The sequence below is a fragment of the Rhinatrema bivittatum genome, chromosome 11, assembly GCF_901001135.1.
Source record: "Rhinatrema bivittatum chromosome 11, aRhiBiv1.1, whole genome shotgun sequence".
Taxonomy (NCBI): domain Eukaryota; kingdom Metazoa; phylum Chordata; class Amphibia; order Gymnophiona; family Rhinatrematidae; genus Rhinatrema; species Rhinatrema bivittatum.
In genome coordinates, this window is record NC_042625.1 from 82,533,985 (window position 1) to 82,552,233 (window position 18,249).

The window sequence follows — 18,249 nt, forward strand, 5'->3', positions numbered from 1 at the left end:
AAGATGCGCCACTTTAAGGTTGTCCCCTTCAGCGACAGGGACCTAGCCAAGCCCTTCCATCCAGCTCCACCACAACTGGGCTAGTATCTGCAGCAGCATCGGGAGAAACAGTTATCAGTGGTACCACGTCCTCTGAACTCTCAGAGCCTTTGTCCGGGCTAACCCAGGACTCTCCGAGTACGCCTAGGAATCTCCCTCCCTTGAACTACTTGGTCTTTTCCCAGGTCACGGTCCAAGGGGTCCCTGAGAGCGAGCTGATTGTCTCCCTGCTGCTTTCCTGGCCAAGTACGTCATATATAAAGCAGCACAAACTCCAAGGAAAACACAGGAATCCTCAGAATTGTCCCTGAGGAGATTACCCTCATCAGAATGAGGCTCCTGCCCGTTCACGGGGCTCTGAATCACCACAAAGGAGGGGGGAGATCATCCAACCCCCTCAAAAGCTATGAAGCATCTTCTGCCAAAGCAAAGATGGCTGGTGACTGATGGAGACAGAGAAATAGTGAGAAACTGCAGGTGGTATATATAGTGTATATATAGCAGTGTCAGTTTTACTTTGTCTCCACCTGCTGGCACGGATGAATAAACCCAGGAGTCTGGACTTATCCGGGTACGTACAGGGAATGTTCACGGCCTTCTGAAGTGCCCCTGCTTTATACTTCCCGTGCCACTCCGACGCTGCCGCAGCCTGCTCTAACCCACCCTCTCCTTCCAAGGAGCATCGGGAACAGATGACGGTACGTAAGACTCGTGCACTGCCGCGTGCCATCAGGCGACCTTCAGCGAGCTGTGCCGGAGTAGGCTGACCACGTGGCTAACTACCACTACTGCCCGAGAACTACCGGAACTCCTCCCATCGCACACGTTGCTGCTATAATCCTGCCGCTGTGCCTGCCATAGCTTTACCTGACGATGTGCTGCAGGAAGTCAAGTGTTCTCCTGGGAGGGAGGGAAGGAACTGGCACCACCAGTTGTCCACACCTGGTGGCAAAAGGACCAAGCCAAACAAGGATTCCCAACCCCCTGCTCATCCACCTCAGAACCAGAAGAGATAGCCCCACCAGGGCTTAGCAACCTCCTAGGAGGAATCCTCCAGTACTAACTCCTCTCTCTCTCCCCCCCCCCCCTCCTCCAAGACTGCAGGATTTGCACCTCTACCATCTGCTGGAGAGAGAAATACAGAGGGACTGCAGGTGGCCCACCAGGTTACATGGCAGTGTCAGTAAAACGGTCTCCATCTGCTGGGAGGCAAAACCCAGGAGTCTGGACTGATCCGGGTAGGACAGGAAATTCACAGCCGAATGACTTAGCCAGTTAAGTCTGGTCAGGCTTAAGAGCCGTCCTAAAGTTAGCTGGCTAATTAAGATAGCCGGCTGTATTCAATATAGTGTGGCTCTCTGTTGATTATGCCTCCAAATTTAGCCGGATAAATTTATCCAACTAACTTTGCTATTTGGACTGTGTCTGAATAGAGACCTTACAGGTGACACTGGAAACTGCACTTACCCGAAGTTGTGTATCGCACCTGTCGCACAGCTGTATTCAGTTTAATGTCTAGGCCCTCTGCCAAAGCTACAGGTACACAGGAGTATCCATTCCGCACCGTCAGATGACTGCCAGTGAACTCAAAGTCATCGTCCTGAAGTTTAAAACAATTGATTATACGCTTCACCCTGTCCTCAGTCTAACAGTGACAAGACTATAGCCATAGGTATACAGCATGGGCTGCTGGCATGTGCACTTCACAGCTCAGCTTACCAACAAACCTCAAGGTATCAACCCAAGCAATGTGAAGCAGGATTCTGGTTCCTGCTTCAGACAGCCGATGGGGATGGCTCTACTAGAGCTGCAATCAAAAACCCAGACAGAGAGGGGAAGGAGCTGCAGTGTGTGTCACAGGGCAAGGAGACGCTCTATCCTTGTGTAACAGGGTAGAAAATACTAGAGATGTGAATCGGAACCAGAATCGGTTCGGATTTCAGTTCCGATTCACATCTCTATAGATGTGAATCGGAACCAGAATCGGTTCGGATTTCAGTGCCGATTCACATCTCTAGAAAATACCCCCTTTCTCCCAGCCATAATGGCCTAAGCAGACATCTCCAACAAACTACACATTTAATAAAATTAACTTTATTGGAGTTAAGTGTCAGTACAACTCTGTCTCCATCTGCTGGAGGGAAGGCAAAACCTAGGAGTCTGGACAGATCTGGCTACATACAGGGAACATACACATAGACACCAGCATTAAAGACTAGAGTTTCCATAATTATACTGTATGACTATGGATTTCTCCGATGGTTTGCATATGGCCACATAAGTACCAACATACTACAAACCTGGGCACTAAGAACTGGTGTCTATTACTATGAATGTATGCATCGATGTAGTCACCTTCCTAGCTACAAGCAATCCAAGAGCTTAAGTAGCCCTTGCTGTCTGGGCTGATGGTGAAGGTTCCTGGCATCAATCCAGGTTACAAAAGGCTACAAGATACCATGGATGCTCAAATTACCTGGGCTGCCATTAACAATAATGTACAATGCAAACACTAGCCTGTCTCCACAGCTGTACAGAATTACTTAAACATCCTTATTGTTAGGAGCATTCTCAATAATGAAGTCCTGAAAGAAGCAGTTGTGCTGTTTTATAATTGCATCTGCTGATTCTGAATTAATTTAGCTTTGACCAGTCTCTGTTTCCTGGCTCCACCAGTCCCAGCTATATTACACACTGATTCTCACACAAGACTCTGGAAGGCCCCCTTAAAACCTGCCAATGCTATCCAGCCTCCCCTTTACCTTCTCTACATGATAACTTGCCTGGTCCCAGTGCTTCAGCGAGAGAGTAGATAGAGGAGTTGCGTTAGCAAATTCCAAATTTGCAAAGTGCCAGTCCAGGATCTGTCTGTCCCGTGATGACAAGTAAACATCGCTGCAAGAAAGAAAAGCCAATCAAGACAGGTTGAGATCCTCATTGAACTGCTTGGGTGTTTTCCATTGACTGGGGGGACACCAGTCAAGCTCTGCTGGACATTTTTAAAGAGAACGCATCCATTTACTGGAAAATCTCTTAAGCTCTTTAGTTATAATAATGACAGGGAAAAAAAAAGAGAAAGCAGGGGAAGAGCAGACTAGCAAAAGATCAAAATTCCCACAGGTGCAGTCAAATGTGGGACAAGCTTTACAACTTATTTCAGTAGTTAAACGAGGAAACCCCAAACGCCCTTGACACTATTTCAAAGAAAAATATCCAATTCTTTTTCCAATGAATGAAATTTTGGAAGCAGACGCTCTTGTGCATCCACTGTAAATCACTGGATTTATCTTGGAAGGATAGTCTCCGGTTTTAAAGTGACATTACAAAGTGATTTTCTCTCTCAAATTTTTTTTTTTTCACAAATTACAAGGACGACATTCTAGGCTTTGCATGGTCTAAAAATATACAGCAACACCACACAGCCTGCAGACTTCTGCCTAGCAACAGCCCTACGTGTCCAATATTGGAAAGCAACACACATTTTGTCATTCCTCGTTTCTTAACACACACACCACAGGACATGTATTAACAGGACAGCCAGGATGTGAAAGCGACGTATTCAGGAGCCAGAGGCAGGTAAGGTGTTTGTGGCCCTGTGTAGGTTGCCCAAATATTCAAATCTCAAGAAGGGTATAAATGTTCAGGTGGAAGGAGCAGATCAGGGATGTGTACATTCGTGACACAGGGAATGATAGGTTAGGGACAGGTGGTAATGTGCTAATCCCTCCCTCCCCCTTAATGTCTTAAAGCGAGGGAAAAGCCAACATAGTTTACAAGTAATGTACATACTTAGCCCCAGAGAAAACGTGAAAGCTGGGAGCCAAGAGTTTGACCAGGTTTGCGAGCACATTCCATGCCCACTGCACTGTGGTCCCTGTTCATAGCACAATCTCAGTATTCACTTAAGAGAGGACTTGCAGGGGGGAAAAAAAAAATCCAAAGCACAAATATACCACCCTGGTCCCTTTTATTACTCTTTCGATGCCGAGGGCTAACAGCTTTGGAGAAGCACCTCAGTGATGCTATTGATCGGGTTGCTTGTTTCTTACCTTGGTGGATTTGCTTCCAGTTCCTGGAGCTTCTCTTCCAGCTTTCCCTGCATCTCTGCCAGTTCATCATACTCCTACAAACAGAAGAAGGTCACCTCAGCCCAAGATGGAGAAGTGAGGGTACCTGAGCCACAGACGGAGAAGTGAAGGGGATATATCTGGGCCAGAAATTGGAAAGGGAGGGGGCTGGGAAAGAAGCTTGAGCCGGATAAAGGACTGGGGGCTCCAACCAGAGTTAAAGACAAGGATGGTGCTTGGAGGCAAGAGCAGGAGTGTAATCTTAACCAGAGACGGATACACGAGGGCGGGGAGTAACCAGTACTAGTTTTTCAAATAAGCAGTTGATTACAGGTAACTAAATCATATAACCAAGTGCTTTGTCTGGGTATTGAGATATGTAAATACATTATGACTTGTACAAAGACACAGCAGTCTGTGAATCACTCTTTGCAAAACTGGGATCATGGCAAAAAACAGGTGTATCTATAAGTGATGTCTAAAGACTATAGACCATTCTTAAATTTAAATTAAAAAAAAAATGTCATTTCTTTCTTGCATGCATGTCACTGAGAATATTTTTTTATTTATATATTGGTGGCTATAATTACAAGTGATTCAAGAAGCTCTAATGTAACGAAGGCCCTTGGACTAAGCATTTTTTCCATAAACACAAAGTGGGGGAAAAAGGAAAATTGGTTCTTACCTGCTAATTTCTGTTCCTGTAATACCACATATCAGTCCAGACAGTGGGTTTATGCATCCCTACCAGCAGATGGAGGCAGAGAACAAAACAGCAGGCCCTCAGTATTGACCGGTACCCCCAAGCCAAGATCCGAAAACAAAAACCATTCCCCTAAAATAGGGCAAACTAGATCCCTGGGGGTTGGATTCCCCAGAAGCGGAAACTAACAAACTTAACTGCTCAACTCAATCGAATTGATAACTTCGATTGGGAAAGAATCTTTGGAATACATCAGAGAAACATAAGGACAGTCAGTCTTTCGGCAGCAATAGCGGGGCGGGCCTCTGGACTTAGCAGGTAAGAACCAATTTTCCTTTCCTAAACATACCCAGATAGGTCCAGACAAATGGGATGTACCAAAGCATCCCTAGACTAGGTGGGAACTAGAAAGACCTGCTCTTAAAACAGCTTCACCGAAAGTCACAGCCTCCGGCACTCAAACATCCAAATGATAATGCTTGGTAAAATTATGAAGTGAGGGCCACACCACAGCCCTACATATCTCCTGAGTACAGACCAACTGACACTCCGCCCACAAGGCTGCTTGAGCATGAGTGGAATGTGCTTTAAGGCCAACTGGAATTGCCTGACCCTTGCAAATATAGGTCGAACAAATAGCTCCCTTCAACCAGCGTGCTAAAGTAGCTTTCGATGCCTTCTCCCCTTTCTTCACCCTACCAAACAATACAAAAAGATGATCTGATCATCTGAAAGAGTTGGTGACCTTCAAATAATGTAGCAGAGTACATCAAACATCAAGAAGATGGAGATATCTACCCATCGTGGGATCTTGAGACTACTCAGAGAATCCTGGCAATTCCACCGTCTGATTAACGTGAAAGGAAGAAACCATCTTTGGCAAAAAAGAAGGTATCATATGCAAAGAAAATTTGGCCGGTATAAATCCGCAGAAAGCAGTCCCTACAGGAAAGAGCTTGAAGTTCTGAGATCCGCCTGGACAAGTAAATTGCCACCAGAAAAATAGTCTTCCAAGTCAGATCCTTTAGCGAAGCCCAACCTAAAGTTTCAAAGGGGGATTCACAGAGAACCCACAACACTATATTAAGATTCCATTCAGGACACACCTTCCGAACTGGAGGTTTCAAATGTTTTACACCCTTCGGGAAATGGACGCCATCGGGATGGGAGGCCAAAGGCTTGCCCTGAACCTTACACCTGAGGCAACAGAGGGCCGAAATCTGGACTCTCAGCAAGCTATAAGCCAAACCCTCGGACAAGTCCTGTTGCAGAACAGATAAAAAATGTGGAACGGAAGCAAGCAAAGTATCTACATGCTGCTGACCACACCAGGCTTCAAAAACCTTCCAAAGTCAGACATACGCTATGGAGGTAGCAGGATGCCTGGCCTGAAGATGGGTAGAAATGACTCAGAATATTCCTTCAATCGCAATCGCTGCCTCTCAAAAGCCAGGCCATGAGACGAAAGTGATCCTCCCGATCTGAAAATATGGGGCCTTGTCTCAGTATAATCCCCCATAGATGAGCCAATCGGAGGGGCCCGTCCACCACCAGATTCACGAACCACAGGAGACGCGGCCACTCGGGGCTACCAGAACCACTGACCCGGGATGGGCCTCTATGTGCTTGAACACACACCTTATGCGAGGCCACAGAGGGAACATTTACAGAAGGATCTCCTTCGGCCATGGCACACTAGTGCATCTAGCCCTACCTAACTGACCTCTCGCCTGCAACTGAAGAACCTTGTCGTTTTAGCATTGGTCCACATCGCCATGATATCCAGTTGAGGAAACTTTCAAGCTCAAGTTTACCTTTTGCAGATCTAAGATGGGACTGAAGGTGCCCTCCTTCTTTGGAACCACAAAGTAGACTGAGTTCCTTTCCTGCCCCTGCTTGCTTGGAGGCACCGGAAGAATAGCCTCCAAACTTAATCTTTGCAGAGTCCCTTCCATGGCCTCTTGTTTGCTTCGGGAAACACAGTGCGACTCCAGAAATGCTTCCCTGCGCGGATGAGAAAATTCTAAGGCATAGCCATCTCTTATCACTTCAATCACTCACTGATTGGAGGTAATCTTAACCCACTTCTTGTAAAAACGGGACAACCTGCCTGCGACCACTACCCGTGAGGAGAGGGTGCGCCTGATCTCAGTAAGCTGGCTTACTTCCTCTGGCCCCCTGACAAGAACCACCTCTGGAGGATCTGCTAGCGGTACAAAAGGACTGCTGATGGCTGGACAGCTACTTAGACTGAGGAGGCAGTTCCTCTTCCGGAGCGAAATCTCCTTGTCTCATGTAAACGAGGGTAAATGGAGAAGGTCTTTTTACCGTTCTTCCTGTCCTCCGGCAATCTATTGCCTTTGGTTTCTCCCAAGGACTTCATAAGCTGATCAAGATCCTCCCCAGATAAGCTTCCCTTTGAAAGGGAGGTTACATAACTGGGACCTGGACCACGTTTGCAGCCCAGTTGCGCAGCCACAGAAGCCGCACCACCAAATCATACACATAAGCCACCCACACCTCCAGTTGGGGCACCTGGATAGGGGATAGCATTCCCGAAGACGCCTGATCCTGAGGCTTTTGAATCCAACACAAGCAGGTGCGCTGCATCATGCTAGTGCAGACCGCCGTACAGAGACTCAAAGCAGACACCTCGAACATCCATTTGAGCTGGATTTTCAGTTTGCGGTCCTGAACATCTTTCAGTTCGGCAGCCCCTGCCACAGGAACTGTGGTTTCTTGGTAACCGCCAAGACCGCCACATCCACTTTAGGTGTCTTAAGATGGTCCAAATGTTCTTCCAATAAAAGGATAGAGCTTTGTCATCACTCTCCCCACCTTCAAGCCCGCCTACGGGGTGTCCCATTCCTGGTTAATAAGCTTTTGAATCTTCTTTGGAATAGGAAAAGCACTGGGCGGACTTCTGAGACCATCTAGGACCGGATTAACTCCCTCACTATCTGACTCTGAGTCAACTTTGCTCCCAATTCCGCCAAAACCTGGGGAATAAGAGGCCTCAACTCCTCCTCCAACAAGCAGACCACCCAGGGGTCGTCTCCATCATTTCTGACACCTTCAAGAAGGATCTGATAGTCTTTACTTGTGTCCGGACAGGGGTATGTTCCTTGCCTGGATCTGCCTCAGGAGGGGAAGCCCCAACCCCTTGAGGATCCTCCGAATTGGCCATGTCCTCATGGTCCACATCCAGACACGCATCACGAGACCCCCAATGCTTGTGAATATGAGCCGGAATCCCCTCAAAGGCTCTCTGAGGTCTCACCAAGGACCCCAGGTCCCTCTCCTTGGGTCTAAGCTTAGCTGCCTTCTTAGCCAAAAAGGCCTGTGTAACAGCAGGACAAATTCGGGAGAGAACCCGAGAGCCCACTGAAAGCCACTGGAGCCCGGACTCGAACCGAAAATTATCAGTCCAGACAATGTGATGTATTGATGAGTTGGTCCAGCTCCTCTCCAAACAGTAACTTTCCTTTGAATGGCAGGGACCCCAGCTGAGACTTGGAGGAAGAATCCGCCGACCAGTTGCGAAGCCAAACTAGACGTCTAGCTGAGACTACCAAGACCATAGACCTGGCCAATAACCGGAGTAGGTCGTAGAAGCCATCTGCCCTATAAGCTATGACTGCTTCCAGTCGTTCCGCCTGCTGTGCCTCTTGTGGATATAGTTCTTGAGCACTGAGCAGCTGCTGCACCCATCAGACGCCTGTTCTTTGCATAAAAGAGCTACAGACAGCCGCTCTGACCCCCAGAGCTGACACCTCAAAAACTCTCTTTAGGTAGACCTCCAGCTTGCGATCCTGCATGTCTCGGAAAGCTGCTCCCCCAGTGACTGGGATAGTCATTCTTTTCGTGACCGCCGACACTGATGCGTCCACTTTGGGTACCTTGAGGAAATCCAAGGAGTCTTCAGGAAGTGGGTACAACTTGTCCATCGCTCTGCTAACCCTCAGAGAAGCTTCCGAATATCCCACTCCCTGGACAACTGGAGGAGCATAGGATGAAAAGGGAACGTCTTGGCTGGTGGAGGAGACCCGCCAGGACAGGATCACCCTTCCTTGTGGTTGTACTGGGGCCTGAGGTATCTTGTGGGGCCTCAATGTCGAGTTCCTCTAGTACATGGGGAATAAGGGGATCTAACATCCCTCTGAAAAAGACGCAACACCCGGGGGTCATCTTCTACTGGCATCGCAGGCGTCCGATTGTCCATGTCCGGGTCTGTATCCGGATTCTGATGAGGGGGATTGTGAACGGGAGGGTGAGAGACCACCCATACCCAGGAAGATCCTTGTGATGGTGCCCCTGATGCTGGAGGTACTCCCCCTCCTGTAGATCCCTGGGGCAAAGTTGGTCCCGCACCTCATGGGAGCCCTGGTGTTTGAAGGGGTGTCCCAGTATTCCCAGACTCATCCAGCCTAACCACCTTGGGAGGAGGGGCAGAGGCTGGGTCCATCCAAGCCAGATAGGCATTATGCATCAAAAGGATAAAGTCCGCTGAGAAAGGCTGAGGGGGAGGTGGGCCCAATGGCAGATTCTCAGGAGGGAGCCCCGACGGAGATTCTGGGTCTGGGAGGGTCGCGGGAGTTAGAATCAGTGGAACCAGCAGAAATCCGCCGTCAGAAGCTGAGTCTGGCTGCGTTGCAGCAGGCAGAGAAGGAGGCAAGATGGCCGCCGTTCCCGTGTTGGATGGGAACGGGGCCGGCCTTCCTGAAGCCGTGTGTGCACGAGCCGTGAAGTAGAACGCCCCTCTGGGCTCGAGGTGCCTTCCCTGCCGAGGAGACCTGTTGCACATAGGCCTTCACGGGAGAGCTGTGATCCAGGCTCTCCACAGGCACAACATCGCACCGCGGCATCGGAGGGGAGGCAGGTCCGGTGCAACAAACACTCTTCAAAATCCAAATGCTGACAGGCACTGAAGGAATATGAGGATGAACTGGAACTGCTCTTCTCTGACTCCATCTGCTGGAAGGGAGACACAACCCAGCGGTCTGGACTGATCCTGGTACATAAAGGGAACAAATATTAAACTAAACTATGGTCAACTCTGCTTTCTCTGCCTCAGGTTCCAGTACAGCAAGAAAAGAGAATTTGAATCCACACTGCTAAAACGTTTTCTGGGACTTGGGGAGAAGGGTTACTTTACCTTACAAAGTGCAGTCAGGTCTCTGTGTTTGCTTTTCACCAGAAACTCTGCAGTGATATCACGAGGCGGTTTAACCTCACAGGCCTCCTTATACTGCTGGTGCAGTTCTTTAATCTTCTCTTTCAGGTTAACCATCTAGAATACGAACAGCACAAAGGTCCCAGTGAGATCACCACAAATGCTGGGCTGAAAAGGGGAGCACATAACCCACTGGTCCTGAGTTCATCTGGCTACACGCTAGGAAAGTGTGTTTTCTTCCTACTTTAGGACTGATTACTTGGAATGTGGATTATGCAGGATGCTCTAACAAAGAGGCACTGAACTGGCAATGCCAGCTGACCACATAAGCCACGGATACATAGGACATTTTGCTTCGTCTTTTCTCCTTTCAATAGCCAGTCCTCAGTGAGGAAAGGAAATGGAGAAATTACTTACCTGATAATTTCATTTTCCTTAGTGTAGACAGATGGACTCAGGACCAATGGGTATAGTGTACTCCTGATAGCAGTTGGAGACGGATCAGATTTCAATCTGACGTCAGCCCTAGTACATATACCCCTGCAGGAAGTGCAGCTCTTCAGTATTCTCCTCGAAAAGCATTGTGGATATATGTATGACTGAATAACTTGGATAATGTGATTAACTTTATAACTTGGTTAACTTAATAAATTTGAACCGGTTGAATTGGTTATAGCTGGAGACCACCATTGCCCTCAACCGAGAAACGTCGACACCCGGTAGGATGGGTGCCCTAGCTGAAGGAAAGCATGGCTTACCCGTGAATCCCCCAGAATTCCATGAGTAACGTCAGCCATGGGTGGGATGCAGAGTCCATCTGTCTACACTAAGGAAAATGAAATTATCAGGTAAGTAATTTCTCCATTTCCTAGCGTGTAGCAGATGGACTCAGGACCAATGGGATGAATAAAAGCTACTCCTGAACTGGGTGGGAGGCTGCCCGTGACCCACTTAGTATTGCTCTTGCAAATGCTGTGTCCTCCCGAGCCTGAACATCCAGGCGGTAAAAACCTGGAGAAGGTTTTACTGCCTGGATGTTCAGGCTCGCCACCCTGCAGATCTCGGCGGGTGACAGCATCTTGGTTTCTGCCCAGGACACTGCCAGGGCTCTAGTAGAATGGGCCTTGACTTGTAAAGGCGGTGGCTTGCCTGCTTCTACGTAGGCCACCTTGATGATTTCTTTGATCCAGCGGGCTATGGTTGTTCGCGAGGCCGCTTCCCCTTGCTTCTTCCCGCTGTGAAGGATGAATAGATGGTCCGTCTTTCGTACAGATTCCGACCTTTCCAGGTATCGGACTAGGAGCCTGCCGATGTTGAGATGGATAGACTTTGAGCCTCTTCCGAATTCTTATGCTCATTTGGCGATGGAAGTGAGACACCACTTTGAGGAGGAACGACGGAACTGTGCGTAACTGTATGGTTCCCGGGGTGAGTCTGAGGAACGGCTTTCAGCAGGACAGTGCTTGTAGCTTGGATAAATGACGGGTGAACAGTCTGCCAGCAGGAAGGCTGTCTTCAGTGTTAATAGTCAGAGACACAGGCCGCGGAGAGGTCTGAAGGAGGTTCCTGCTAGGAAATCTAGGGCCAGGTTGAGGTTCCAAAGAGGCACCGGCCACTTCAGTGTGGTCGGATCTGCTTGACTCCTTTAAGAAAGCGGGAGACATCTGGGTAAGAGGCTATGCTGCCGCTCTCGCTCTTGGTTCCGTAGCATGACAATGCGGCCACCTGTACCTTGATGGTGTTGAGAGACAATCCCTTCTGTAGGCCATTGTGCAGGAATTCCAAAATCGCAGGAATTTTGACTGAGCGTGGTATGATGTTGCGGTCTTGGCACCAGGCTTCGAATACTCTCCAAATCCTTATGTATGTTAGGGATGTGGAGAACTTGCGTGCTCGGAGTAAGGTGTCAATTACTGCCCCCGAGTATCCGCTCTTCCTTAGGCGAGTCCTCTCAATGGCCAGACCGAAAGAGAGAATAGAGCTGGATCCTCATGGAGGATCTGTCCTTGTTGGAGCAGGTCTCTGGGTGGAGATAGCGGAAGGGGGCTCCCTGTCAGCAGTCTTCACATGTCTGCATACCACGGTCTTCTTGGCCAGTCCAGGGCCACTAGAAGTACTGATCCCCTATGGTGTTCTATCTTGTGGATGATTGCGCCCAATAGGGGCCACGGCGGGAAGGCGTATAACAGAGTCTCCTGTGGCCAGGTCTGTAACAGGGTAACAATTCCCTGGGACTGGGGTTCCCGCCTGCGGCTGAAGAAACTGGGCACTTTGGTGATGGACCGGTTTGCCAGGAGGGCCATGGTTGGTGTTCCCCAACGGTTTACTATCAATTGGAATGTGTGGTTAACAGCCTCCATTCTTCTGGATCTAGACTTTCTTTGCTGAGGTAATCCGCAGCGATGTTGTCTTTCCCGGACGAGATCTCTTGAAAGTTCACTTCCGCCCATGACATTAGGAAGTCTATTTCCAGAGACACCTGTTGGCTTCTGGTTCCTCCCTGACGGTTGATGTAGGCCACTGTTGTGGTGTTTGTCAGACATTACTCAGACCGCTTTGTCTCTGAGTCTGTGAACAAACCTTAGGCAGGCTAGTCTGACTGCCCGGGCTTCTAGGCGATTGATGTTCCATCTCGACTCTTCTTCGTTTCATTGCCCTTGGGCGGTTAGCTCCTGGCAGTGTGCTCCCCATCCTCGTAGGCTGGCATCTGTGGTGAGTAAGATCCAGGTTGGTGAGGATAGTCTCGTTCCCTGGCTCAGATGGGCTTCTTGTAGCCACCATCATAGTTGGGCCTGAACTCTGTCCGGGAGCTGAAGACATACGGTGTAGTTCTGGGACAGTGGATTCCATCGTGATAGTAGTGAGCGTTGTAGGGGTCTCATGTGAGCTCGTGCCCATGGCACTACTTCCAGTGTAGATGCCATGAGGCAGAGGACTTGGAGGTAATCCCATGCTGTGGGGCGAAGTTTGCTCAACAGGGTTCGTAACTGGGTCATCAGTTTTGATCTCCTTGTCGGTGTCAGGATGACCTTGTCTTGTTTGGTGTCGAACCGGACTCCCAAGTATTCTAGAGATTGGGAGGGCTGCAGGCAGCTCTTGTTTGTGTTGACCACCCACTCGAGGCTCTCCAGTAGAGTTTTGACTCTGTTGGTTGCCTGGTGGCTTTCCTCTGGGGATTTCGCTCTGATCAGCCAATCGTCTAGATAAGGGTGCACGTAGATTCCTTCCTTCCTCAGTGTTGCTGCCACCACCATGATCTTGGTGAACATCCGGGGTACAGTGGCTAACCCGAAAGGTAGTGCCCGGAACTGGTAGTGACTGTCCAGGATTGAGAAGCGTAGAAAACGCTGATGCTCTTGATGGATCGGAACGTGTAGGTAGGCTTCCGACAGATCCAGGGATGTAAGGAACTCTCCAGGTTGTATTGCCCGTATTACCGAGCATAGGGTTTCCATGTGGAAGGGAGGAATCTTCAGGTGACGGTTGACCGCCTTGAGGTCCAGGATGGGTCTGAATGTTCCTTTTTTGGGGACGATAAAATAGATGGAATAATGTCCAGTATTTATTTGTTGTGGAGGCACCGATGTTATAGTCTCTAAGGCTAGCAATCTGGTCAGTGTAGCTTCCACTGCCATCCTCTTGGAAGGGTCGTGGCAGGGAGATTCTACAAACTTGTCCTGAGGGAGGTGGTGGAAATCCAGGTAATATCCCTCTCGAATGATGGATAGGACTCACTTGTCCGAAGTTATCTCAACCCATCTTTGGTAGAATAGGGCAAGTCTGCCTCCTATGACTTCTTCCTTTGGACGGGTCGGCTGATTTTCATTGTGGGGTGCGGCTGGGGCCTGAGCCTGAGCTGGCTCTCCTTTTGTTGTGCTTGTTCCAAAAGGACTGGCTCCAGCCTGTGGGGCGGGCCGCTTGATATGTGCTTCTAAATGGGTTAAAGCGTTGTGATCCTCTGCCCCTGGAGGTTTGGGGGAAGGATCACTGGTTTCTCTTATCCCTGTCCTCCGGTAGCCACGGCAGTGGGGACTTGCCCCATTTGTTGGCTAGTTTCTCTAGTTCGCTTCCGAACAGGAGTGCTCCCTTGAAAGGCATCCTTGTGAGTCTCGTTTTGGAGGATGCGGCCGGCCGACCAGTTTCGGAGCCAGATTTGTCTTCTGGCTGCCACGGCGGATGACAGTTAGCTGCTATAGGAATCTCTGCTATAGGAAACAGTTAGCTGCTATAGGAATCTCTGCTATAGGAAACAGTTAGCTGCTATAGGAATCTCTGGCTTAGCGCTCTCCTGGTTCAAATCATTTCTAACCAACAGATGACAGTTAGCTGCTATAGGAATCTCTGCTATAGGAAACAGTTAGCTGCTATAGGAATCTCTGCTATAGGAAACAGTTAGCTGCTATAGGAATCTCTGGCTTAGCGCTCTCCTGGTTCAAATCATTTCTAACCAACAGATGACAGTTAGCTGCTATAGGAATCTCTGCTATAGGAAACAGTTAGCTGCTATAGGAATCTCTGCTATAGGAAACAGTTAGCTGCTATAGGAATCTCTGGCTTAGCGCTCTCCTGGTTCAAATCATTTCTAACCAACAGAGGCTACAAGGTAAAAATACAGAACAAAGAATCAGCACGCCACGACTCGACCGTCGGAGTCCCACAAGGTTCCTCCTTATCCCCTACACTCTTTAATATTTACCTCCTCCCACTATGCCAACTCCTCACCAACCTCAACTTAATACACTTTCTCTATGCGGACATCCAGATCCTGATCCCTATCAAAGAATCATACTCAAAAACCCTCGAATTCTGGGAATCCTGCCACCTAGAAATTAAAAGCCTCCTCAACAGCCTCAATCTGGTACTAAACTCATCTAAAACTGAAGTCCTACTCATAACTTCCGATAACAAACCCACAGTCTGTCTTCCAACCAACCTACAAACCACTCATGTAAGGGATCTAGGTGTCCTAATCGACAATAAATTGAACTTCAAAGCCCACATCAACAAAACAACCAAAGACTGCTTCTATAAACTGCAAGTCTTAAAAAGGATAAGACCACTCTTCCACGCCAAAGATTTCAGAACCATTCTCCAAGCCCTCATCTTCTCCAAATTAGACTACTGCAACGCAACTCTTCTTGGCCTCCCCTCCTCATATACAAAACCACTCCAAATGGTCCAAAACGCAGCAGCACGTTTACTAACAAACACCAGAAAAAGAGACCACATCTCTCCAGTCCTTCAAGCCCTCCACTGGTTACCAATCCACTTCAGAGTAATTTACAAATCCATCACATTATTATACAAAATCATTCACCAACACACCATAATCGACCTACAAATTCCTCCCCGTGTTCACAAATCAACAAGACCGACTAGGGAAGCCTACACAGGATGCCTCCTTGTTCCACCCGTAAAAACTACTAATCACAGAACCTTGAGAGACCGAGCCCTTTCAACAGCAGGCCCTCCGCTATGGAACTCTATCCCACCAGATCTAAGAAACGAACCGTGCCTCTTAACGTTTAGGAAAAGACTGAAGACATGGCTTTTCAGGCAAGCCTTCCCGAACTCCACCTAACAAGATCCATCAATGACTCCTATGCTAAGTAGCTGTATATAGTGGACTCCATATTTATTTTGTTCTCTTATATTTATAGAGGACTCCTTATTTACATTGTACACTTGTATATAATTATCCTCATCTATCTCTTTTATTTCTTATAGTCCCAGTTCATGAACCCTTGTTAATTGTAACTGCTTCTCTTCTCCATGTTTATCTATGTTTTTGGTTATATTTTTGCACCCCCGTTTTCTGTAAACCGACATGATGAGAACGAGTTCTTGAATGCCGGTATAAAAAAACCTTAAATAAATAAAAATAAATAAATGACACTCCTCTAAGCTGCTGTGCGTACCAGATCAGAAGCGGCATCTGCGAGGAATGATACTACAGATTCCAGGGCCTCCCCAGGAGTGTTGTTCCTGGTCTGTGCTAAGCAGGCACGTGTCACCATGGCACAGCAGGCCGCGATCTGTAAAGACATAGCAGAGACGTCAAAGAATTGTTTGAGGATAGATTCCAGACGTCTGTCTTGAGCATCCTTGAGTGCTGCTCCTCCCTCCACCAGGACAGTAGTGCGCTTCAAGACCGTGCAGACCATGGCATCCACATTCGGACATTCCAGGAGATCTTTGGCAGCTGGGTCCAGAGGGTACATGGCTGCCAGAGCCCGGCCCCCCTTTGAATGTAGTTTCTGGGGCATCCCATTCCACGTCAATTAGTTGCTGGATGGCTTGTGGGAAATGGCGGGAGGTCTGACGGAGTCCCTCTAATAGTGGGTTCGTCTTGGGTTTCCCCGAGGCACTTGTGCCCAGAATAGCAAGCTCTTTTAAGCTGCGTGTGACCAGGTCTGGAAGCTCATCCTTGGTGAAGAAGCATCTCATGGTTCGGTGGGGCTCTGTCCCCGGAAGGAGTTCCCCTTCCTCCAGGGGTTCTGAATCCTCATCTGAGTTGTCCGTGTCCCCGAAGGTGGGGCTTCTGGGCGGTGGGATCAATTCCCTGGGCATAGAGGGTCCTGGTATGTTGAGGTTCTCTGGTGGAGCCTGTGGCCGTATAATAGGAGGCCCCAGTTGCATGTGGACGAAGGTATGCAGACCTTTGAAGAATTCCACCTAGGAGATAGATGCTGGGTCTAGACTAAGGGGCACCGTGTCCCTGGGGAGCCCTGTTTGAGGGGGGTCCCACTGTGCAATGCTAGGTCCGGCGTACTGCTCGAGAGGCTGCTGGGGAGGGCCATGAGTTGGATCCCCTAGGGCTTCTTCGCACTGTATACACAGGGCAGTGGCCTCATGCTGTGCGGCTCTAATGTGGCATGCTGGGCAAAGGCCCTGAGCCTTGAGTTTCTTTTCCGGTGCCATGGGTTGTGCGCGTAAAATACAGTTGTGCGCCCCGGTGTGCGAAGTTGTGCACACAGGTCGAAGTTATGCACCCAGCACAATAAGCACGTGGCTATGCGCGTCGCTTGTGCGCACAGCTCGGAATGGCAGACAGGTGCACGGATCGGAATGGCAGACAGGGCGGCGAACAGAGCAAGATGGTGACGGCGACCACGCGGACAATAAGGCGACCACCTCGGAAGGTCTCCACGTGGGAGGACCCTTGGATCTGACCAGGGTCTAGTCCTGCTAGGGCCAATCAACCCGGTGGCACTGGTCCCGGCTGGCGACCTGTGCATATCCTTGAGCTTCGGAGACCATAGATTTTTAAATAGATTTCTACTTTACCTTGTCTTGGCGCTTCCTGGTCTCGTTCGGGGCGGTCTCCGGCTGCGGGGGGAGAGGGAAAATGCCTTCAACGCCGCGCTCGAGGTTGCACCCACTGTCTCTCAGCTTCACCCGATGTTGGGGGCTAGGTGCCCGCCGAGAGTCGGCCTACGGACCAAGGCTTACTTCCGAGGGATTACGTAAATCACCTCGGGAATTCTCAACTGGGGGAGGGACCCAAAGGGTGTCACCGCAGGAGAGCAGGGCTCGTCTGTAGAGGTAAGATTTCTTCTTAATTTGGTTTTCTTTGGTAAAATTACTCTAACACTATGCGAGCGTGCCTAGAGTCCCTACTGAAGAGCTGCACTTCCTGCAGGGGTATATGTACTAGGGCTGATGTCAGATTGAAATCTGATCCGTCTCCAACTGCTATCAGGAGTACACTATACCCATTGGTCCTGAGTCCATCTGCTACACGCTAGGAAACTGGTGTTAACAGTGCCACAGTGCGGCAATGGAGATCAGTGAGACAAGATCCAACTGCACAGCCTGACCCCTCCTACAGCCACACCCAATAGCCCAGGCCCCTTAATGTGATCACGCTGCTGCCTTGACCTTATTAAGACGTTCTCTCAGGTCCTCCTGTGTTTTCACAATTTTCTTCCAGTGCTCAATTTGTTCATCTTTTACATGCTTCTCCTGTAACCTAAGGACAAAGAATGCTGTATAACCATCAAGCATACAATCAGAGGTGGTCTCCAACCTTACCTTCTGTTTACAATACTGTCGGAAGCATTTCAGAATTATCAAATTCCCCCCCCCCCCACTCCACATTTGGAGAGTCTGTTATTGGTCAGTTTGTTTTAACTCCTGATTCGTTCCTTCCTCCAATTCCGGCACAGCTCCTCTGATATGCCAGGTGCCATCTAGAACATGTTATAGATGTTTCCTGTTATTCTGCCAGTGGCGGATAGCCAAGCCTTACACCTGTCTCACTGCCT

General features: G+C 49.0%; 1 protein-coding gene across 3 annotated transcripts in view; it reads right to left on the minus strand.

Moving 5' to 3' along the window:
• The window catches only part of KDM1A (lysine demethylase 1A), a 64,494-nt gene that overhangs the window by 13,428 nt on the left and 32,817 nt on the right, over positions 1 to 18,249 (minus strand). For all 3 annotated transcript variants that reach the window (XM_029619305.1, XM_029619303.1, XM_029619304.1), the window contains exons 10-14: positions 17,864 to 17,954; positions 9,965 to 10,099; positions 4,089 to 4,162; positions 2,823 to 2,934; positions 1,507 to 1,639 (exon numbers count right to left, since the gene is read on the minus strand). In XM_029619305.1, the coding sequence (XP_029475165.1) occupies positions 1,507 to 1,639; positions 2,823 to 2,934; positions 4,089 to 4,162; positions 9,965 to 10,099; positions 17,864 to 17,954 (545 nt within the window). The remainder of the gene's footprint in view (positions 1 to 1,506; positions 1,640 to 2,822; positions 2,935 to 4,088; positions 4,163 to 9,964; positions 10,100 to 17,863; positions 17,955 to 18,249) is intronic.